The following is a 25,398-nucleotide window of genomic DNA, read 5'->3' as shown; positions in this document are numbered from 1 at the left end:
AAAAGGAAGCTGTGCTGGGGGGTCTGCAGCCATTTTGATGAGCCCTCAGCCAACCAGTCACCCCTTTCAATCGACAAGGCATCTTTCCACATCCAGACAGCTGCAAATTAAACCCAGGAAGTCCTGTGCAGACACCTTTTCAGAATCTGGCTAGAAATAACTTCTAGAGGAATTGCTGCTGCTCAGACCCCCTCCCCCTCATGCAAACAAGGGGAGTGGGTGGAGCAGACCTGCATGGGGAAGTGCACCTAACTCAGTACTCTACTCAGCTTCCTTGTGGCCTGGGCAGAGGTGGAAAGATCTGCACAGCTTCCATGGACCCCAGCAGAAATGGAGAAGCAAGGCAACTTTGACCCCAAGCAGAGGAAAGTGGATCCATTAGAACTGCACCAGCCCTGGCTCCTGAGAGTGGGAGGAAGCACCATAGGAAGACTAGAGACTGTCCCCTTAATCATAGGACTGTACCAAAGGGAAGCTGCCTGAATACATAGATATCCAGTTTCCGGATGGTGGCAATGGGCAGAAGGCCACTAGGAGAAGTTGCATGAGTATCGCAGGATACTAAAGTGGAAGGCACCTACAACCATAGTCAGAGGGAGGTCAGCTAAGGGGGAACATTGCTTGATCCAAGGCAGCAAGGAGTGACTGCTCCCAGCCTGACCCATAGTCACAACTGGCCAGTGAAGGGACATTATTTGGACACTGGCTAAACCTTGCATCGGAGGAAATTAACGCCCACTGTTCACAACCTGGGGCATTGGAAACTAGAACTCAAGTGAACCACTTGAGTCCCTTTACTACAAGACCCCAGAGAGCAGTGTTAACTGGGAGGAATACTTCTATACCACAGAAAACCCAGAGAAAATCCACATATCCACAACCAGAGGGCCTGTGCTTGTACACAGCCACAGGCAAGTTATCACCATGAAAAGCATCCTAGAGAGGGGAGCAGGTATATAGTGACCCATAGCAATCACAGGGACACTCCAGAGCCTGCATCCTAAACTCCTGCATACAATTGAAACAGCCAAGCCTCTGTACAGTCAGCTATAGGCCCCTTAACTGACAAACCACAACCAGCTGATGGGAGGCCCATAGCAATTAGGGAAGTAGCTCATGTGCCCCTGAAACACTGGAGGGATCCATAGCCAAAGATTGATGCACATCTGCTAAATAAGCAAACTCCAATGAAGCCAAAGTCAAGATTCAATAAGAATTTTATTCACCTTGTTATGGTTTACTATAAATAATTCTAATGTGAACTTTGATCATATATATCACTCTTTAACTTGATTGATAGTTGTTACCCTAATAGCCAATATTGAACCTACATTGACTGCATTTCTCCTAATTGTTTAAACCATCCATTGGAATCAATCTCTCTTTGATTTCTGAGCTCTAGTTTATACTTGCTCCTCTAACCACCTATTCATTCTCTTACATTATCTGCTACTATCTCAAATACCCACCATTCATCTTTTTCTCCTTTATATCTTGGTGTGTATTATTTTGTATCTTTTCTTTTTCCTTCTTTCTTTCTTCCTTCCTTCCTCCCTCCTTCCCTTCTTCTATCCATTCATCCTTTCTTTCTTCCTCTCTTTTTTGCCCAATCTTTCTTCTTCCTCCCTTTCAGCTCTCATATGTTATAGCAATTTTAATCTATTTAATAACAAATTGTTCATCTTATTTCAGAAACTCGCTACAAGTTTTTACCTGAATTACAGGAACAGTGGAGAACAATATCAACAAGTTTTTCACTTTTCATAAGGCCAAATAGTAGTACATGCCTTGACTCTGAAGTGATTGTATGGAGTAAATAGGATTTAGTGGTATGTCTCAAAGTGGTGCCAAAATTGGGATAAGCACAGGTCACACACTGAGTTGAAGTATCATATCTGAATATTCACCCAACCTAGAGTTCTTAAGAGAAAGAACTTAAGAAGGTAGTTTTTAAGTACACAAAGTAGTTCCTTGCTCAAAAAAAGTGGTAACTATTCCAGTAGATGATTGAAAAAAATATGAAAAAGCAAGAAAACAAACCACCCAAAACATCCCATAATGCCTAAACAACTGACTCCATCAACAGCACAGTGTAGGAAATGTCAGGGAAAGAATTTAGAAAGTTATAATTAAAATGTTCAATAAGCTAAAAGAAGACATATGGAGTAAAATTAGAGAAAATACAAGGAACGAAAGATCACTTCAATAAAGAGATAGGTATTCTCAAAAAGAACTAAAGAGAAATACTTAAAATGATTCAATGAACTAAATTAAAAATTCAATGGAAAGCTTCACGAATAGAGGAGACCATTTTGAAGATAGGTTTTCAGGTCTCAAAGTCAAAGTGTATAATAATGAAAATAAAGATGACCATGAAGATAGTAAGAGACTGTCACCAGACTATTCAAGAAATCTGGGATAACATCAATAAGCCAAATTTAAGAAAAATCATCAGGGTAGATGAAGGCTCTGAAATATAAGCTAAAGGGACACACAGATATTTCAGTGAAATAATATCAGAAGATTTCCCAAAGCTTAAGAATGAGATAGATATTCAAATACAAGAGGCATATAGGACTCCAAATATACAAAATCTCAATACACCCACTCTAAGACATATTATAATGAAGATGCCTAACATGCAGAATAAGGATATAATTTTTTAAAGCAGCAGGAGAAAGATGGCTGGTCACACTTAGAGGTAAGCCAATCCTGATTTCAACTAATTGAAAAGACCCTAAAAGCCAGGAGGGCTTGGAATAATATATATGAGGCCCTGAAAGAAAAAAACAGTTACCAACCAAGAATACTATATCCAGCAAACTTAAGCTTCAAAAGTGAAAATAAAATAAAACCCTTCCGGGTTGGGGATGTGGCTTAAGCAGTAGTGCGCTCGCCTGGCATGTGCGGGGCACTGGGTTCGATCCTCAGCACCACATAAAAAATAAAATAAAGATGTTGTGTCCACCGAAAACTAAAAAATAAATATTAAAAATTCTCTCTCTCTCTCTCTTTAAAAAATAAATAAATAAAACTCTTCCATGAAAAACAGAAGCTAAAAGAATTCGTTACAAGAAAGCTGGGATTATAGAACATACCCAAAGAATAGTTTCATGAAGAAGAAATGAAAAATAAAAATGAAAACCATGATAGAGATGAATTAAACTACAAGAATAGTCAATTAAAGAAAAACCAAGTCCAATTTTAAACATTATAAATACATCAAAATAGCCATTTTGGTACCAATACCATGCCATTTTTGTTACTATAGCTCAGTTGGTTAATTTAAGGTCTGGTATTTTGATGCCTCCTGCATCACTTTCCTCACTAAGGATTGCTTTGGCTACTCTGGGCCTCTTATTTTCCAAATGACTGATTTCTCTATTTCTATGAATAATGTCATTGGGATTTTAATAGGAATTGCATTAAATCTGTATAGAACTTTTGCTAGTGTGGCCATTTTGTCAATATTAATTCTGCCTATCTGAGAACATGAAAGATCTTTCTACTTCTAAGGTCTTCTTCAATTTCTTTCCTTAGTGTTCTATAGTTTTCATTGTAGAAGTCTTTCACCTCTTTTGTTAGATTGATTCCCAAATATTTCATTATTACTTTTTTTGAGGCTATTGTGAATGGGATAGTTTTCCTAATTTATCTTTCAGTTGATTCATCATTGGTGTATAGGAACACAATTGATTTGTGTGTATAAATTTTATTTCATGCTACTTGTTTCAATTCATTTATGAGTTCCAGAAGGTTTCTGTCAGAGTTTTCTGGGTCTTCTAAATATAAAATCTTGTCATTGGCAATTAGGGATAGTTTGAGCTCTTCCTATTTGTATCTTTTTAATTTCTTCCCTCTGTCTAATTGCTCTGGCTAGAGTTTCAAGGAGTATGTTGAATAGAAATAGAGGAAAGAGGGGTGGGAGGGAAAGGGAGGGGGCAGGGAGTTAGCAATGATGGTGGAATGTGATAGACATCATTATCCAAAGTACATGTGTGAAGACACGAATTGCGTGTCAACCTACTTTATATACAACCAGAGATATGAAATATTGTGGTATATATGTGTAATAAGAATTGTAATGCATTCTGCTGTCATTTAAAAAAAAAGAAGTGGTGAAAGAGGGCATACCTGTCTTGTTCCAGCTTTTAGAGGGAATGTTTTCATTTTTTTCCATTTAGAATGATGTTGGCCTTAGGTTTACCATATATAGCTTTTAAACGTTGAGGTATGTTCCTACTATTCCTAGTTTTCTAGTGTTTAAAATACAAAGGGGTGCTGTATTTTGTCCAATGCTTTTTCTGCATCTATTGAGATAATCATGTGATTTTTGTCTTTAAGTCTATTGATGTGATAAATTGTGTTTATTGATTTCTGTATGTTGAACCAAACTTGCATTCCTGGGATGAATCATAGTGGACTATCTTTTTGGTTTTTGTTCTAATTACTTATACATGGCAGTAGAATGTATTTTGACACATCATATATAAGTGGAATATAATTTCTCATTTGTCTGGTTGTACATGATGTAGAGTTACACAGGTCATGTAATTATATATGCACATAGGGTAGTAATGTCTGATTCATTCTACTATCATTTAAACCCCCATACCCCCTCCCCTCCATTTTCTCCCCTCTGTCTAGTCCAAAATAACTCTATTCTTACCTTGTTTATTGTGAATTAGCATCTGCATATCAGAGAAAACATCTGGCCTTTGGTTCTTTGGAATTGGCTTATTTTGCTTAGCATAATATTCTCCAGTTCCATCCATTAACCAGCAAATGCCATAATTTCATTCTTCTTTAAGGCTGAGTAATATTCTATTGTGTGTATGTGTATGTATGTATGTATGTATGTATATATATATATATATATATATATATATATATATATATATACACATATACATATATATTACAGGTTTTTTTTACCTTGCATCTGTTGAACGGCACTAGGTTGGTTCCATAGTTTAGCTATTATGAATTGAGCTGCTATAAACATTGATATGGGTGCGTCATTGTAGTATGCTGATTTTAGTCCTTTGGGTATAAACCTAGGAGTGGGATGACTGGTCCATTCCAAGTTTTATGAGGACTCTCCATACTGTTTCCATATTGGTTGCACCAATTTGCAGTCCCACCAGCAATGTATGAATGTGCCTTCCCCCCCACATTCTCACCAACACTTATTGTCGCTTATATTCTTGATGATTGCCATTCTGACTGAAGTGAGATGAAATCTTAGAGTAGTTTGGATTTGCATTTCTATAATTGCTAGAGATGTTGAAATTTTTTCATATATTTGTTGATTGATTGTATGTCCTCTTCTGTGAAGTGTCTATTCAGTTCCTTAGCCCATTTATTCATTGGGATATTTGTTTTTTTGGTGTTAAATTTTTTTTTTTTAGTTCTTTACATATCCTAGAGATTAATGCTCTATCTGAGGTGTGTGGTAATGTTTTTCTCCCATTCTGTAGGTTCTCTCTTCACATTATTGATTGTGTCCTTTGCTGTGAAGAAGCTTTTTAGTTTATTGATTCTTATCTCATTTATTGATTCTTGATTTTATTTCTTACGTTTAGGAGTCTTGTTAAGGAAATCAGTTCCTAAGCTGACATGGTAGAAATTTGGGCTTACTTTTTCTTCCATTCGGTGCAGGGTCTCTGTTCTAGTGCCTAAGTCTTTGATCCACTTTGAATTGAGTTTTGTGCAAGGTGAGAGATAGGGGCTTAATTTCATTTTGCTACATATGGATTTTCAGTTTTCCCAGCACCATTTGTTGAAGAGGCTATCTTTTTTTCCAATGTATATTTATGGTACCTTTGTCTAGTATGAGATAACTGTATTTATGTGGGTTGTCTCTGTGTCTTCTATTCTGTACTATTGGTCTATATATCTTTTTGGTGCCAATACCATGCCATTTCTGTTACGATGGCTCTGTATTATAATTGAGGGTCTGGTATTATGATACCTCCCGCTTCACTCTTCTTGCTAAGGATTACTTTGGCTATTCTGGGTATCCTATTTTTCCAATGAATTTCATGATTACTTTTTTTATTTCTATGAAGACTGTCATTGGGATTTTACTAGGAATTGCATTAAATTCTAATTCTTTTGGTAGTATGGTCATTTTGACAATGTTAATTCTGCCTATTCAAGTGTGTGGGAAATCTTTCAATTTTCTAAGGTTTTCTTTAATTTCTTTCTTTAGTTTTCTGTAGTTTTAATTCTAGAGGTCTTTCACTTCTTTTGTTAGATTGATTCCCAAAGATTTCATTTTATTTTTTTGAGGCTATTGTGAATAGGGTAGTTTTTCTAATTTCTCTTTCAGTGGATTCATCATTGATGTATACGAACACATTTAATTTATGGGTGTTAATTTTATATCCTGTTTCTTTGTTGAATTCATTTATGAGTTCTAGAATTTTATGGTAGAGTTTTCTGGGTCTTCTAAATATAAAATTTTGAAATCCAAAATAGGGAAATTTTGAGCTCTTCTTTTTTCTGTTTGTATCCCTTTAATTTCTTTCCTTTGCTTAATTGCTCTAGGTACATGTATGATTGCACATATGGTGCAATGCTATATTGTGTACAACCAGAGAAATGAAAAGTTGTGCTGCAATTGTGTACATGAATCAAAATCATTCTGCTGTCATATATACCTAATTTAAAAAAAGAGACACTGTACTGGTGGAACCATGTAAGGAGTGAAAGGACTGGAGTAGTTGTTATCCTTGAACTTAAAACATATATTTCCCAGAATGAATCTGTGAGTATATATAAATATTCTCTGTATGCTCTCTTTAATCTCTCTTAGGCACCAAGTATTAAGAGATATAATAGATCCTTGGGGAAGCAGGGGGAGAATGACACTTGAAGAAACTCTCTAAGCCCTGACATTGATATAAATCTTGCTTTGCCATTCACCAAAGTTTTTTTTTTAACAGTATGTTTGTTTTACAATATGTTTTATGCAATTTTGAATCAAGAAAAATTTGTACTTCTGTTAAAAAAATGGTGAAAGAGAGCATCCCTGTCTTGTTTCAGGTTTTAGAGGGGATACTTTCAATTTTTTCTCCATTTAGAATGAGGTTGGCCTTGAGCTTAGCATATATAGCTTTTAAATGTTGAGATATGTTCCTACTATCCCTCGTTTTTCTAGTGTTTTGAATATGAAGGGGTGCTATATTTTGTCCCATGCTTTTTCTGCATCTATTGAGATAATCACATGATTTTTGTCTTTAAGTCTATTGATGTGATGAATTACATTTATTGATTTCTGTTTGTTGAAGCAAACTTGCATCCCTGGGATGAATCCCACTTGATCATGGTACACTACCTTTTCAGGATGTTTTTTTAATGCAACTTGCCAGTATTTTACTGAGAATTTTTGCATCTACGTTCATCACAGATACTGGTCTGAAGTTTTGTTTCCTTGATATATCTTTGTCTGGTTTTGGGATCAGGGTACTACTAGCTTCATGAAACGAGTTTGGAAGTTTTCCCTCCTTTTCTATGTCATGGAATAATTTGAGGAGGATTGGTGTTTGTTCTTCTTTGAAGTTCTGGTAGAAGTTGGCTGAGAATCTATCTAGTCCTGGGTTTTTTATTTTTTTGTTGGTAGAATTTTGATGGTGTCTTTAGTGTCATTGCTTGAAATTGATCTATTTAAATTTTCTGTCTTCCTGACCAAGAGTCATCAGGAAACTTGAAATGAAACCACTGTTTGATCCAGTTATCCCACCCTTCAGTATATTCTCAGAGGACTTAACATCAGCATATTACAGTGACTCAGCCACATCAATGTTTATAGCAGTTCAAATCACAATAACTAAGCTTGGAACCAAGCTAGGTGCCCTTCAACAGATGAATGGATAATGAAAGTGTGATATGTATATACACAATGGAATATTACTCAGCCATAAAAAAGAATGAAATTATGGCATTTCCCAGGAAATGGATGGAACTGGAGAATATCATGCTAAGTGAAATGAGCTAACACTGCCCCCCCCACAAAAAGGACAAATGTATCTCTGATATATAGATGCTAATACATAATAAGGGAGGAGGAGGGAAGAATAGAAGTTCATGGGATTAGACAATGGGTAATGGAGGGAAGGGATGGGGTGGGCATAGGAAAGAGTAGAATGAATAAGACATGGCTTTGCTATGTTCATATATGAATACATGACCAGTGAAACTCCACATCATGTATAACCACAAGAGTGGGATCCTAATTAGAATAAGTTATACACCATGTATGTATAAATGTGAAATATAATCTACTGTCATGTATATCTAAAAAGAACATCAAAAAATACACCAACATTGACATTGGTGATTCTTTCTGTGGTGTGTTCATTTTCAATACATTCTTATTTTCTTTGGCTTAGAATTTTCTTTTTTCGACTCTTATTTTTATAAAATATTATTTTTCCAAACTGTTAAATTGGATGATTTGCTAATAAACTCTTAGTCCTTTTATGGTTTACTAAAGAAAAAAATAAATGCATCAAAATGGCATGAAATAAAGAATGTCTGTCTAATGCCAAGTGCAGGGCACATGCCTATAATCCCAGCAGGTCAGGAGGCTGAGGTAGGAGGATCATGAGTTCAAAGCCAGCCTCAGCAAAAGTGAGGCACTGAGCAACTCAGTGAGACCCTGTCTCTAAATAAAATGGTAAAAAGGGCTGGGGATATGGCTCAATGGTTGAGTGGTACCAGAAAAAAAAAAAGTGTCTCTGTAACAACAATGAATGTAAATGATCTAAAATCTTTAATCAAAGGACAAAGGTTGGCAGATCAGATTTTAAAAAAAAGACCCAACAATATGCTGTTAGGAAGGGACTCAACTCACAGGCAGACATGCGAAGACTGAAGGTGAAAGGATAAGAAAAGGCATATCATGCAAATGGTACTCCTAAATAAGCAAGAAGAACTATTCTCATATAAGACAAAGTGGATGTCAAACCAAAATTAATGAGAAGAGACAAAAAAGGTCAGTTCATACTGCTTAAGGGGAATGTCCAACAACAAGATATAATGATTTTAAATATTTATTCACCCCAACATGGTGCATCTATGGACATAAAACAAACTTTTTCTCAATATGAAGAATCAAATACACCATGATACAATAATACTGGGTGACTGCATCACTAGATTGATCATCTAGACATAAACAAAGATTCTACAGGACTCAAAAATACAATTAATGATATGGAGCTAACAGTTATCTACAGAATATTTCATCCATTAAGGACTGAATTCACTTTCTTCTTGGCAGTGCATGGAATCTTTTCTAAAATAGATTGTATTTTAGGTCACAAAGCAAATCTTAGCAAATACAAAAAAAGAGATAAAACCTTATATTCTATCAAATCATAATGGGATGAAATTATAAATCAATGATAATATATGCAACATAAACCACTCTAACATCTGGAGATTAACTGATGTGCTTTTGAATGATGAATAGATAGCAAAAGAAATCAGGGAAAATACTAAAAAAATTGTCTTTAGAAGTAAATGAGACTAGTAATACAACATATCAAAATCTTTGGTACTATATGAAGGCAGTTCTCTGAGGAAAGTTTTAGCACTGAGTTTATACATCCAAAGAATAGAAAGATACCAAAAAAAATCTAGCATTATATCTCAAGGCCCTAGAAAAAGAACAAACCAATACCCAAATCAGAAGACAAGAAAAAAAATCACAGCTGAAATCAATGAAATAGAGAAAAAAAATACAAAGGATCCATAAAACAAAAGAGTTAGTCTTTTGAAAGGATAAATAAGATTGATAAACCCCTAGGCAAATTGACTAAAATAAAGAGAAGACTCACATAAATAAATGCAGAGATGAAAAAGGAAATATCACCACAGATACCACCTAGATCCAGAAGATCATCAAAAATTCTTTCTAAATTCATACGCTATTAAGCTAGAAAATCTGAAGTTATTGACAAATTTCTAGAGATATATGACCTATCCAAAATGAACCAGGAGATACAGAAACTTAAACATTTCAATATCAAGTAACAAAATTGAAGCAGACATCAATATCCTTCCAAGAATAAAAGCTCAGGTTTGAATGGCTTTTCAGCCAAATTCTACCAGACCTTTAAAGAAAAACTAATATCAATCCTTAAATTATTCCAAAAGAATGAAAAGGAGGGAACAATGCAGAACTCATTCTCTGGAGCCAGTATCACACTAGTAACCAATGCAGGCTAAGACATATCAAGGAAAGAAATCTTCAGGCCAATATCATTGATGAACATAAATGCAAAACTACTTAATAAAATATTGGCAAACAGCATGTATTAAAAATTAGTGCACCATGATCAAGTGGAGTTCATCCTAGGGATGAAAGATCAAAGTGCAGCCTCTTCATGTTTAAAACACTAGAGAAACTAGGGCTACAAGGAACTTAACTGAACATCATAAAGGCTCTATATGACAAACCCCAACCAGTAACATACTGAATGGAGAAAAACTGAGAGCATTTCCTCTAAACACAGGAACAAGACAAGGATGCCCACTTTGGTCACTTTTGTTCAACATACTCCTTGAAATTCCAGCCAGAGCAATCACACAGGAGGAGAAATTTAAAGGAATACCAATAGGATAAGAAGACCTCAGATTCTCTCTGTTTGCACATGATATGACCCCATATTTAGAAGACCCTCCAAAAAAACTCCACTAGAAGACTTCTAGACCTGACAAGTTCATTCAGCAAGGTAGCATGATGAACATACATTAATCAGTTGCTTTCCTATATTCCAATAATGAATCTGCTGAAAATGAAATTAGAAAAACTATTCCATTCAGAATAAACTAAAAAGAAAAAAAAACACCTTGGGAATAAATCTAACAAATGAGGTGAAAGAACTCTATTAGGAAAACTATAGAACACTAAAGAAGGAAATCTAAGTAGACCTTAGAAGATGGAAAGACCTCCCATGTTCTTAGATAGGCTGAATAACTATTGTCAAAATGGCAGCTCTGAAATTAATTTGGAAATATAAGAGACCCAGAATAGCCACAGCAATCTTTAGTGAGAGGAGGGAAGTTAGAGGCATCATAGTATTGGACCTCAAATTATATTACAGAGCTGTAATAACAAAACCAGCATGGTACTGGTACCAAAAGAGGCATGGGATCCAGTGGAACAGAATAGAAATCACAGAGATAAACCCTCATAAATACAGTTATTTCCTATTAGACACTGGAGAAAAGATAGCCTCTTCAACAAATGGCTCTGGGAAAACTAGAGATCCACATGTAAAAGAATGAAACTTGACCCCTATCTCTCACCCTTCACAAAACCCAACTCCAAAGTGGACCAAAGACCTAGGAATTAGACCAGAAATTCTGCAACTGCTAGAAGAAAATATAGGTCCAACACTCCATGTGTTGGCACAGGAAACAACTTCCTTAATAAAACTCCTAAAGTGCAAGAAATAAAACCAATAATCAAACACTGGGAAGGAATCGAATGCTTCTGCACAGCAAAGGAAATAATCGAGAGCATGAAGAGAGAGCCTACAGAATGAGAGAAGGTCTTTGCCACCTGCCTCTCAGATAGGGCATTAAAATTCAGAATATATAAAGAACTCAATAAACTTGACACCAAAACAAAAAATTTGCTAAAAAAAGGTATATAGACCAATACATATATGTAATATGTATGCATATATGTATATACATATATATTATTGGAATTATTTCTCTCTAGATAGAGACTGTTACATATATATATATATATATATATATATATATATATATATATATGTAGGTTTATATGTATACCTATATCTATATTTCTGTATCTATATATCAGTACATTCTGGAAGGAGTCAGGGAAAGCCTCTATGGATAAGTGCCATTTCAGAAGAGATCCAAAGACCAAAGAGCATTACCAGGAAAATAAGAAAGAAGACGCCTGTTCCAGACAAAGGGAACAGTACATGTTATTTCAAGGACAAGAAAAAGAGAATATTCACAGAACTAAAATACGTTCATAATGGCTGGGGCACAGGGATCAGGGATGAAGTTATGAGAGAGAGATAGAAAGAGAGACAGAGACAGAGACAGAGAGAGAGACAGACACACTAAAGATGAGGCTAGGGAAATATTTAGGGTCAGACCTGCAAGATCTGGTAAACCACAATAGGAAGTTTGTACTTTGATCCTAAGAGTATTCAGAATTCCAGAAGATTTTTCTTTCAATTTTTATTTAAAAAATCCTAGAAATTGTAGATTCTACCATTAACATTTCACCGCACTTGCTTTATCACATATTCAGCCGTCTAACCATTCTGCTAGCTAACAGAAGGGTTTTGAGCAGAGGGATTCCATGATGTGTGGAGAAACAATTGAAGGAATAAAGACTAGAGGGGAAAAGAAAAAGTAGGAGAGACTGAAGTTGTCTAGGCAAGAGATGGTGGTGATTTAGATTGGTGAAGTAGTAACAGGGTTGAGAAGGACATGTATTTGGGACATACTAAAAAATAGAGTCAGCAGGTCTTGTAGAATTTTGAATGTAGAGAGTGACAGAATGGAAGGAGTCAAAGTTGTATTTAGAAGTACAGACTCAAGATCAAGGCTACCTGGAATCAAATCTAAGCTCTGCCACTTACAACCTCCCCTTTGCCTCAGTGTTCTCCTCTGTGAAATGGGTATGTAGGGTGGTCATTGGGATTACATGAAAAATTACGTATACACATAGCTTGGAACATAGCCAGCACATACTCAGTACTATATAAGGGGATGCTGTTATTATTAGTAAAATCAATATTTAAGAGGTGATGCTCTGGCATTGAAAATATGTAGATTTGAATCCCAACTCTATATTTTCTAGCTATGTAATATGAGATAATTCATGTGAAACAAACAGTATCTCCTTCATATGAGTTTCTTTTTAAAATTTTTATTTTTTCCTTTTAGTTATATATAACATTAGGAGACATTTTCATATAATCACAAAAGCATGGAATATAATATGCACTAATTTCCCAGTACTGTCCCCCTTCCTACTCTCTTCCCTCTACTGTACTGATTTTTCTGCAATTTATAGTTTATTTTTGATTCATGTCTTATAGGATCCAATTTATTCATGTTTGCACATATGAAATTTCAGTTTGATTTATTCCACTATTCTTCCCTTTTCCTTTCCCTCCTTCCTCCCCCTTCAATCACTTCTAGCTATTCTACTTATCTTTCCTCTATTTTAATGGACCCCCTCTTCCCTTTTCTCTCTCTCTCTCTCTCTCTCTCTCTCTCTCTCTCTCTCTCTCTCTCTCCCTCTCCCCCCCCCACCCCTTATTGTGTATTAGCTTCCACATATTAGAGAAAGCATTTGACCTTTGACTTTTGGGAACTGGTTTATTTACTTAGAATCACATTGTCCAGTTCCTTTCATTTACCATCAAATGCCAGACTTTCATTATTCTTTATGGCTGAGTAGTATTCCATTGTGTATATATACTACATTTTCTTTATCCATTCATCTGTAGAGGGCACCTAAGTTGGTTCCATAGCTTGACTATTGTGAATTGTGCTGCTATGCATATTAATGTGGTTGTGTCACTGTAGGATGCTGATTTTTTTTATCTTTTGGATACATATCCTAGAAAGGGATGGCTGAGGCATATAGTGGTTGCATTCCTAGATTTTTTTTTTAAAGAGAGAGAGAGAGAGAGAGAGAGAGAGAGAGAGTGAAAGAATTTTTTAATATTTATTTTTTAGTTTTCGGTGGACACAACATCTTTATTTTTTAAAATTTTTATGTGGTGCTGAGGATTGAACCCCGCGCTCCACGCATGCCAGGCAAACACACTACCACTTGAGCCACATCCCCAGCCCACATTCCTAGATTTTTGAAGTATTGCCACACCACTTTTGAGAGTGGTTGCACTAATTTGAAGTCCCACCAACAATGTATGAATCTATTACCCAATATCCTCATCACATTAAATTATTATTTTTTTTCTTGATAATCGCCATTCTAACTAGAGTGAGATGAAATCTAAATGTTTTTTTTTCTTTTTTTTTTGGTACTGGGATGATTGAACTCAGAGGCACTCTACCACTGAGCCCCATCTTCAGCCCCATTTTTAAAAATGTATATATATAATTTTTTTTTAATTTAGAGACAAAGTCTCGGTGAGTTTCTTAGTACTTTGCTGTTGCTGAGGCTGGCTTTGAACTTGTGATCCTCCTGCCTCAGCCTCTTGAGCCTCTGGGATACAGGTGTGCACTATGGCACCTGGCTCAATGTAGTTTTGATTTGTATTTTCCTGATTGCTAGAGAAATTGAACATTTTTTCATGTTTGTTAACCTTTTCTTATTTTTTTTATTAAACCCTGGGGAATTTAACAACTGAGCCATATTCCCAGCCCTTTTTCATATTTTATTTAGAGACAGGGTCTCATTGAGTTACTTAGGACCTTACTAATTTGCTGAGACTGAATTTGAACCTGGGATCCTCCTGCTTCAGCCTCCTGAACCTCTGAGATTATAGGCGTGTGCCACTGCCCTGGCTATATGAAAAGCATATGTTTAGTTCTTTTGCCCATTTATTGATTGGGTTGTTTGTATTTGAGGTATTAATATTTTTTAGTTCTTTGTATATTCTGGATATTAATGCCCTATCTGAGGAGCAGGTAGCAAAGATCTTTTCCTATTCAGTAGGCTCTCTCTTCATGCTCTTGGTTCATTTGCTGTGCAGAAGCTGTATAATTGGACGCCATTCCATTTATTGATTTTTTGTTTTATGTCTTGCACTTTAGGAGTTTTATTAAGGAAGGTGGTTCCTGTGCCAACATGTTGGAGTGTTGGACCTATATTTTCTTCTAGCAGTTGCAGAATTTCTGGTCTAATTCCTAGGTCTTTGGTCCACTTTGAGTTGGGTTTTGTGAAGGGTGAGAGATAGGGGTCAAGTTTCATTCTTTTATATGTGGATCTCTAGTTTTCCCAGAGCCATTTGTTGAAGAGGCTATCTTTTCTCCAGTGTCTAATATGAAATAACTGTATTTATGAGGGTTTATCCCCAGCCCACATTCCTAGATTTTTGAAGTATCGCCACACCACTTTTGAGAGTGATTGCACTAATTTGAAGTCCCACCAACAATGTATGAATCTATTACCCAATATCCTCACCAACATTAAATTATTATTTTTTTTCTTGATAATCGCCATTCTAACTAGAGTGAGATGAAATCTAAATGTAGTTTATCTCTGTGCTTTCTATTCTGTTCCACTGGATCCCATGCCTCTTTTGGTACCAGTACCATGCTGGTTTTGTTATTACAGCTCTGTAATATAATTTGAGGTCCAATACTGTGATGCCTCTAACTTCCCTCCTTTCACTAAAGATTGCTGTGGCTATTCTGGGTCTCTTATATTTCCAAATTAATTTCAGAGCTGTTTTTTGTAGCTCTGTGAAGAATGTCATTGCTATTTTGATGGGGAATGCATTGAATCTGTATAATGCTTTTGATAGTATGGCCATTTTGACAATAGTCATTCAGCCTATCTTGGGAGGTCTTTCCATCTTCTAAGGTCTACTTAGATTTCCTTCTTTAGTGTTCTATAGTTTTCCTAATAGAGTTCTTTCACCTCATTTGTTAGATTTATTCCCAAGGTGTTTTTTTTTCTTTTTAGTTTATTCTGAATGGAATAGTTTTTCTAATTTCATTTTCAGCAGATTCATTATTGGAATATAGGAAAGCAACTGATTAATGTATGTTCATCATGCTACCTTGCTGAATGAACTTGTCAGGTCTAGAAGTCTTCTAGTGGAGTTTTTTTGGAGGGTCTTCTAAATATGGGGTCATATCATGTGCAAACAGAGAGAATCTGAGGTCTTCTTATCCTATTGGTATTCCTTTAAATTTCTCCTCCTGTGTGATTGCTCTGGCTGGAATTTCAAGGAGTATGTTGAACAAAAGTGACCAAAGTGGGCATCCTTGTCTTGTTCCTGTGTTTAGAGGAAATGCTCTCAGTTTTTCTCCATTCAGTATGTTACTGGTTGGGGTTTGTCATATAGAGCCTTTATGATGTTCAGTTAAGTTCCTTGTAGCCCTAGTTTCTCTAGTGTTTTAAACATGAAGAGGCTGTACTTTTTCAAATGCTTATTGTGCATCTATGGAGATAATCATGTGATTCTTGTCTGTAAGTCTATTTATGTGGTGAATTACATTTATTAATTTCTCAGATATTTAACCAACCTTGCATCCCTGGGATGAACCCAACTTGGTCATACTGCACTATCTTTTTAATATGTTTTTCTTTGCTGTTTGCCAATATTTGATAATAAATTTTGTACTGGGTTTGGTGGTGTATGCATGTAATTCCAGTGGCTCTGAAGGCTGATATATGAGGATTGGAAGTTCAAAGTGAGCCTCAGCAACATAGCAAGGCCCTAAGCAAGTTAGAGTAACCTCATCTTAAAATAAATACAAGCAGTTGGGGATGTGTCTCAGTGATTAAGAGCCTCTGGGTTCAATTCCTCATACCAAAGAAAAAAATATATCTATATATTTGCCATATATTTTATGTATTCATTTGCTATATATGTTTGCTATTACATTACATGAGGGCTGAAAGTGGGCTAAAAAATATTTGGCAAAAGATTTAAAAAAATGAAAAAAAAAGAAAGTGAACATAGAATGGAATGGTGCAGTCCAAGGTAAAAATAGAAATAGGTAGATGTGGTGTATGTGAGGTAGTATAGGGATATGAGGAGCAAGGAGAAACTAGGGCTAGGAGACAGAGATTGGGAGAATTATTCTAAGTAATGCTTTAAACCATTAGAATAAATTCATTCAAATGGGTTGAAAGTATAATGTTGGCTATTAGGATGATGACTAAGTATCAAGTTAAAAAGTAATATATATGACCAAAGTTGAAGTTTTTGCTATTTATAGTAAACCATGCCAAGGTGACGAAATTTTTGGTTGAATCTTGGTTTGGGTTTCATTAGAATTTGGTACATTTAGCAGATATCCATCACTCTTTGGCTCTGGATCATTCCAGTGGTGCTGGAACACAGGAGCCACTCCCCTAATTGCTGTGGACCTCCCACCGGTAGTTGGTTCTGGTTTGTTAGCTCAAGGTCTTGTAGCTAACAGCTTAGAGAGTGTGGTGTTGTGTCTGTTGGTTGGTTTATTGTGTGCTGAGGTTCAGGACATAGGCTCTGGACTGGGATTGTGATGGATGGGTCACTGTGTGTGTGTGTTCCCCTGCACAGGGTCTTTTGCTTGGTGGTGTGGTCTGTTTGCTGTCTATAAGCACAGGTCCTATGGTTGTGTTTTCTCCATGGGTTTATCTGTGGTGTATAAACACCACCCAGCTTATACAGCTTACTGAGGTACTGTTGTTATTATGGAGTAAAGGGACTCAGCCAGTCTATGTGGGTTCTAGTTTCTACTGCCCCAGCTTGTAAATAGCAGGTGCTGATTCCCTCTGCTGATTATGTCTGAGGCAGGGTCCAGCCACTGTCCAGTGTCTGATCACTCCACAGTTGTGGTACAGGGTCAGGCTGGGAGCAAGTCAGACTGGGTGCCGTTGTTTTTCATTGCCTTGGGCCCAGGGAAATTCATCCCTTGGCTGACCTGCTGGCTGGCTGTGGTAATGGTCTAGGCACTTTTCCTTCAAGCTTCCTGTGGGGGCTTAAGCACTTGCCTGTGGCTTTCTACTAGGTGTAGCCACGGTCTGGAAATCCATACTTCTACGCTGCTGAATATTCAGACAGGTTCTCTCCTATTTGGCTTCAATGAGGCCCATGATCCGGTCACCAGTCTCTCTAGGTTTCTTAAGACTACTGCTACTTTCCATGGATCTCACTCCCAGTGTCAGCGGGCAGCGGTAGTGGTTCTATAGGTTCCCCTTTCCTCTCCTCAGTGCCCAAACTGTCTTGCCACTCAGATCTGAGCTCAGATTTCCACCACCCTGAATTTTGAGCATCTGCTCCATCTCTGCTAGGCTCTCTGCATGAGCTGAGCAGGCACTGGATTGGGCAAGCACTTCCCAAGTAGGCTTCTCCACCCTGTTCCCCTTGTTAACAGTGGGGAGGAGGCAGTTTCAGCAACTTTCAGATAGTAGTTGGATTCTTAAGAGAACCCACTACAGGGGTGTTCTGGTTTAGTTTGCTGCTAAGTGAGGTAGGGGGATGTCATGTTGATTTAAGGCAGTGACTATTCAAGTATGGGTTCCCCAAAATGGCTGCAGTGTCCAGCAGGGACACTCCATTAACAATTTGGTTGTCTAGTGCATGATCTGCTTCAATGACACAGCTGTTCCTGTCATTTAAATTTTTCCTGGTTTTCTTTCCAAATGTTAAGGGAGTGAGCTTATGTGATTTTCCTGTTCCCTCTTTCTCTGTTGCCCTCGTCTCTTCCTCCAATCTGGTCCTGATTCAGGGTTGGGGAACTCTACACTTATTTTCTACTGTGATAACCAATCTTCAGTTCTCTCCAGGTCTCAGACTTTGTAATATTGGGCCTCAGGGCATTTACTTTTTTCTTCCAACTCTCTGACTTGTTGTTTCTTCTCTGTCTTCTTTCTGTGTGGTGAGGGGACTGGGAATCACTGCCTAGACCCTTTCTGCCTCCTTCTTCTTCTCCTTCTCCTTCTCCTCCTCCTCCTCCTCCTTCTCCTCTTCCTTTTTCTTCTCCTTTTCCTTCTTCTTCCCCTCCTCCTCCTCCTCCTCCTCCTCCTCCTCCTCTTCTTCTTCTTCTTCTTCTTCTTCTTCTTCTTCTCTCTCTCTCTCTCTCTCTCTCCATATATATATTTTTTCCAAGTAGACTATGAACCTATAAGCTCTATATCATTTCTCTTTGCTCACTAGTATATAAAAACAGATCCTATAAGAGTATCTAACATATAGTATTTATCCCATAAATATTTTGAATAAATAGATAAGTATATGGCTAAATAAATGCCTAACAAATTCTTAGAAAACAGCTGTTGATTGACATGTCCCCCAGTCATCAGTGATCTCATTTTCATAAAACCCATGGATATGCAAAAGCTTCTCTCTAGACTTTGCCTATTATTTCACTCGTAATAAAGATGGTAACTTAAATTAGAGCAGTTACCTCAAATCTTGGTATGTCCATCTCAACCTGTCCTTTTAGCAGTGGGGCTTGTCTGGGAGTCTCGCGGATCATCACACTCCATCTGAAATGAAGTTCAAAGAGATATTTAGGGCGCTCCTTTATTAAAAGTTGGAATCAATGTTTCATAGGTCAAAAAGATGGCAAAATGTATAGGTGGTGGGGGGATGGTTTATACGGGGTACTCAAGCAATTTCTGGCCACTGATCTCAAGGTATACCACAAGAAGGGACTCTGCTTCATGACTTTCCTAGGCCAGTGATGGAAGGAATTCTTCCTAAAGTTCTCAGAGAGCATCAGTGCTTCTCAACCAGAGATAATAGCAAGATCACTGGTGGTGCTTTTGTAAAATGCATATAACAGGGCCCTGCCCAAAGACCTACTAAATAAGAATCTTTATGGTTCTGGGCAAGGTGGCACACACCTGTAATCCTAGCAGCTTGGGAGGCTGGGGCAGGAGGATTGCAAGTTCAAAGCCAGCCTCAGCAACTGCAAGGTGCTAACCAACTCAGTGAGACCCTGTCTCTAAATAAAATACAAAATTGGGCTGGGGATACGGCTCAGTGGTCGAGTGCCCCTGGTACCTCCCCTAGAAATCAATCCCTCCTACCCCCATCCCCCCAAAAATAATCTTTATGGCAGGGCCTAGTTTGGTATCTTGAAAAAGCTCCTCAGGAAATTGTTTTCTAAATTAAATTTTTAGTTGTAGATGGACACCATATCTTTATTTTATTTATTTTTATGTGGTGCTGAGGATCAAACCCAGGGCCTCACACATGCCAGGCAAGTGTTCCACCATTGAGCCCCAGCCCGAGACCTCCCCAGGAAATGTTTACATAGAGCCCTAAATCAAATATTTGAATGTTTCCCAGCATAAAAAGTTTTGTTTTATCCCCCTCAGAGGTAGTAGGATGGTAATACTCTCTCTAGAGTAGAGACAATCTAAGTCAGGTGTTTTGACTCTCCCCCCACCTTTTTAAAGTTTCTTTATGGCTCTTTCCTGAGGAAAAATATGTTTATATAGATACCTGGCTATGCAAATTGAAGGAGGTTCATAGAATTCTTGAACTTTACCCATGAGGCCTCTGCTTAGGATCTTTTAGATTTGGAGAGGGCCTTCAGTGATATTTGAAGGAAATATATTAAATGCTTGGTTTCCCAAGAGGCAAGGCCCCCCACATTGCCTTCAATTGAATCCAGAAAGGGCATGAGGCTCTGGGATAGAGTTTAGAATATACTTAATTGAGATGACATAATTGGGTGTAATGGTGTGAGACTGAAAGAGGCACAAGGGTCTGGTCTTTTGGCCACTCACCTGTCTAGAATCCTCACAGTAGCCTGCTCCACTCGGCTGAGGATGTCCAGCGGTGACTTGTTTTTGTTCCAGAAAGCACCCCAGCCCAGGACACGTGCCAGATCATTGCCGGTTCCAAGTGGGATGACTGCCAGCTGACACTGCAAGAACAAAAGATAGCACACTTTATAGACACTCCTCCACCAATCTTCCCCCATGAAAGAACCCACAGGCTGTTTTTTCCCTATTCTATTTTTATTGATTGGTGCATTATAATTGTATGATTGTATAATTATAATAGTGGTAGTCAGAAGGTACTCTTTGTGAATAATTACAGTCTTAAAGACAGTGGTTTTAAGGGGCTTCCGAATCCAGGAAGAGTATTTGGAGGATGTTTGAAGGTGACTGAAATTTTCTGTAAGGAGGTGGACCCCACACTTAGCAATACAGAATCTATTTAGTAAAGGGGAAAGTTATTGGAATATGCCAAAAGTCACGGCCATGGTTATAAAAGAGAAATGTAGCCCCAAATTTCTCTTTGGGCTGGGCCCAGTAGGTGGGGTGCCTCAGGAAATAAGCTACTAGAGTCAGGAGAGCAGGGGCCTGCCTAGGGGTGGGCAGCTCTACATCCCTACTCTTTCTAGGAGTGGCTAAACTGAGTCAGCCAAGGACTTACCCTTTCATGTAATCCAAAGGCATCAATCATCGATAAGACCCAGCTCACACTGCCATCGCCACCGCAGACCAGAACACGAAAGCGAGCAAAGTTCTTGAACATGCACAGCCTGAAAAGAAAGAGGGGAAATGGGGTCATTTCACAAACATCTAGGTTTTATATGGGTTTCCTACCATGTGTGAGGGGCCCAAGGACTGCTGCTTTAGCACCCTGATAAAAGGCACCTGCTTTCTTTCCCTTAGCCACTGCTTTTGTGCAGACCTAAGATTACAGACACTTTCCCATAGGCGACCCCAGAGGTCGAGCCTTGCCTCAAGTCACACTCTTGCTCTAGAAGCCATTAGTAGTCTAGTCAAGGCTTTATGCTGAGGCCCAGGAACAATGCCTGGTAGAATGGCCAGTGGCCTTCCAGGAACCAGAACTGAGCAGTTGTAGGTTCCAAAATAGAACAGGCCTGTATATATATATACATATATTTCACTACTCAAGGAGAGGGTTAAAAACCCTCCAATCAGCCAACCCAAAATGCTATGGAGTTATATGAGAAAAATAGATCCTTCCTCTCCAGGTATAAGGACCACTTCTAGGAATCTATCCTAATCCAGACTCTACAAAGGGAATCCCTTCTACATACCCAATTAAATCCCTTGCCCTGTGCTTACCCTGCTTCAGGTCCACCCTTCGATAGGTCAAAGACTTGAGACGGATTAAGGTATTGCTTGAATTTTCGGAGGAATACGACCCCTTGATGATCACCACTTTTGGAGTTCACGAAGATGAGCAAAGGACATGAACAAGCAGATGACCAATCAAGATTCCAGAAGTCTGAAGATACTACTAGCTGACCTGAAAAATATAAAAGGGAAAAAACTGGTTATTGACATGGAAATGAGATATGATTTAATTTCATACTTTGCAATGATTTTTTTAAAATCCCAGTTCCAGTCTCCTGAGGGGCACAGGGAAAGCCAGGCCACCCAAGGGGGCTTAAAAGTCTCTCTCTTATCTGTTGCTAGGCAAATATTTGCTGAGCAACTATTAATATACCAACCATCATGCTAGATGCTGTCAGGGGTATAGCCCATACCCTCAAGCTGGGGATACAGACCCATACGCATGTGTCCATGTAGGAACACAAGAAATTGGTGCCATGACCAAATATTAGATCTCTGTAGAGGAACTGAGGAAGGAGAAGATTGAAAGCCCAGGAGGGCCAGCACACTGACTGCTCCTCTCTCTGCCCAGGTTAGCTGAATTCTCACAGCAAGAAGATATCAGGAGAGAGAGGGGAGGGAATGGCTGCTGTTTAGCCAGGAGCTAAAGACAGAACATATCAATGTGGAATGAAGCAAAGAGCCTTAATCACTTCTCTAAGGCTCTGGCAGAGTGATCCATGTTATCATACCACTTCCAGGGGAAAACAAGACTATAGGGAAATTTTCTGAACAAGAGAGAGGCTTTTAATAATCCCCAACACTGGAGTTGCCCATGGAGAAGTGGGGTTATAACAGTCTCAACAGCCAAAGCCTGCCAGCTCTTACTGAGTTTTAAAGATTGTTGGCAGGGAGACAGGCTGCGAGCAACGGCCCCTCAGGAGAGGGATGCTAGAGAAATAGCAAGTCCCTGAATGTCTGTGTTCATGGCTTTCCAAGGATGCCAACCCAAATTCACAGGGCTAAAAGCACGTGGCTCACTCCTGAATGGGGTGACATGTCCCATTTATTGTAACCTGAGTAAAACAGAGCCTGAAGGAAAACTGCTTGAAGCAGATTTCATGGATGTTTTGCATGGAAAAATCTCAGGCCGGTTTCTTCTGTGGGTCATTTCCAATTCACTGGCCAGTAGAGTTTAAAGGCATCCTAAACCACTTACCAGCCACGTACCAAATTTTCAGGGCTTGCTAGAACTCATAGCTCCAAGAGTTGGCTATTGTGTCTCCTCAATGAGATAGCTTGAAAGTAGTTCCTTTCCCCAATCAAAATTGGTAACCCTTATTGGCATATTTTAATAAAAGGTAATTTCCTGATATGATGCTAGTGATAACACATTCATTCATTCATTCAACAAATATGTATTGAGAGCGTTCTCTGTGCCTGTCTTTGTTTTATGTTCTGAGAATGCAGTAGATGGAAAAAATAGATACAGTCTCTATTCTTGCAGAAGTCAGTTTTTTTAAAAAAATATTTTTACCATGCCATTGAGAGCTAAAATGTATTAATATTAGGCAGATTCATAATATTAGACATAACCAGGTAATCAACCCCACCCACAAAGTTTTGAGTAGGACTGATGTTAACCATGAGGAAGCATCCTGTATTGTTTCACAATTTTACTTGACAATTCAGATGTGAACATAGAAGGCTGGCTTGTGAACTTTGAAGTCCCCAAAGCTAAAAGAAGAGCTACTGGATGATAGACTCAAGATTAGATTATGACCTCAACAGGTCTATGGGTCAAAATCAACAAATATAAAGGGAGTAAGTATGAAGTTTGGCCTTTAGGCTCAAGGATATACATTTCACTATAACAGGATAATAGGGACTTGGCTTGGCAAGTGTGAAAAGAGCTTAGGGGATTTAATTGACTTTAAGCTCCAGATGAGTCAACAGCCTGAAAGAACCTTTCAAAAATACCCATACTTCTTTGAGCTGCATTAATAAAACCACAGAATCCTAAGCCAGGGAACCAGTAGTTCCACTCAATTTTTTTCTGTTCACTCCATAGAAGGACACTAAACAGGCATAAGGTTGGTTTAGTTGGTTTTTTTTTTCCTTCCTGTACTTTTAACATCCTCTTTAACAAATGTTAGCACATTCAGCCTCCATAATGCACCCGAGTACAACTATCATTCCCTATTAGCAGAAAACAGATGGCAAATGAGGTACAGAGAGGTTAAGTAACTTTCACGCACATTTAGCCTTCATTATACACCCAAGTAAAACTATCATTTTTTATCAGCAGAAAACAAATAGCAATCGAGGCACAGAGAGGTTAAGTAACTTTTATAGGGCCACACAGCAAATGGTGGAGCATGCTCCAGGTCTAGTAGCATGAGAAGCATCTGGAAACTTTTTATAAATGTGAATTCATGGGTCCCACCCAGGTCTTCTGAAACAAAAACTCCTAGGGTAGTACAGAAATCTGTGTTTCCAGATAAATGTGACATGTGCTTATACACTATTTTTCCTCTGTATGAATCAGTAATGCATTCTTAAGACACGTCTTATTCTCTATATTGCTCAGTACTGGGCCTTACATACAGGCAGGATTCTGAAAATGGACTAATGAATTCACTTAACAAGTCTTGACTCTGCATATACCATATCCTCAGGTCTGAGTTAAATGGTAGAGGTTCAGAGAGTTCATAGTCTGGGCTAGGAGACAGACTAGGTATTTAAGTGTTCAAGAAGATGATGAAATTAGTTGTATACTCCTTAGGGTTATGCTTGTAGATACCTAGGCCCTTTACATATTATCATTTTATCCTCACAATTAAAAGCTTTATTCTCAGGGCTGGGGTTGTGGCTCAGTGGCAGAGCGCTTGCCTAGCATGTGTGAGGGTTAGGGTTAGATTCTCAGCACTGAATATAAATAAATAAATAAATAAATAAATAAATAAATAAAGGTACATTGACAAGTAAAACAATTTAAAAAATTGCTTAATTCTCAGTTATATAAGGAGAAGGCAAAGCTCAGAGAATATAAGAATATAATGTGGCTGCATCACTGTAGTATAAAAATATTAAGTCCTTTGGGTATAAACCAAGGAGTGGGATAGCTGGCTCATCTATTCCTTAAAAACAAAAATAGAAGCAAAACAAAAACCCTTGTCCTTTGCCCCTGCTTCCTCTAACATTATCAGACCTCTTGATAGAATACACAAAGTTTACTCTTGCTTCATTGATTTCATACTTACCTTCTTCCTGCTCGACTTCCTACAAATAGTTAAACCTTCCAACACTTTTGTTTTTTTTTTGTGGTGCTGGGGATTGAACCCAGGGCCTTGTGCATGCAAGGCCAGAGCTCTACCACCTGAGTTATATCCCCAGCCCAACAACCCTTTTTGATCTCCAAGTATCTGTACCATTCCCTTGGCACTTAGCACATATCGTATCTTCAATGATTTCATACTTACCTTCTTCCTGCTCAACTTCCTACAAATAGTTAACCCTTCCAACACTATTTTTTCCCAACACTTTTTTTTCAGCCAGTGAGTGACTAAAACTCATGGTTACCTGGCATTTCCTCCCTCCCCCCCCCGCCTACCTTATACCATACTGACTCTGTGCCTCATCTATTC

The 25,398-nt window shown here is 38.0% G+C and overlaps 1 protein-coding gene across 1 annotated transcript in view; it reads right to left on the bottom strand.

The window, feature by feature from the left end:
* Dgkk (diacylglycerol kinase kappa) overlaps positions 1 to 25,398 on the bottom strand; it is a 130,039-nt gene that overhangs the window by 22,844 nt on the left and 81,797 nt on the right. The window contains exons 9-12 of the mRNA XM_077107466.1: positions 21,761 to 21,944; positions 21,099 to 21,207; positions 20,444 to 20,583; positions 19,111 to 19,192 (exon numbers count right to left, since the gene is read on the bottom strand). Of these exons, the coding sequence (XP_076963581.1) occupies positions 19,111 to 19,192; positions 20,444 to 20,583; positions 21,099 to 21,207; positions 21,761 to 21,944 (515 nt within the window). The remainder of the gene's footprint in view (positions 1 to 19,110; positions 19,193 to 20,443; positions 20,584 to 21,098; positions 21,208 to 21,760; positions 21,945 to 25,398) is intronic.

This window comes from Callospermophilus lateralis, chromosome X (genome assembly GCF_048772815.1).
Source record: "Callospermophilus lateralis isolate mCalLat2 chromosome X, mCalLat2.hap1, whole genome shotgun sequence".
NCBI classification, from domain to species: domain Eukaryota; kingdom Metazoa; phylum Chordata; class Mammalia; order Rodentia; family Sciuridae; genus Callospermophilus; species Callospermophilus lateralis.
Note: the sequence above shows the minus strand (reverse complement) of the source record. Positions and strands in the feature narration are given on the sequence as shown.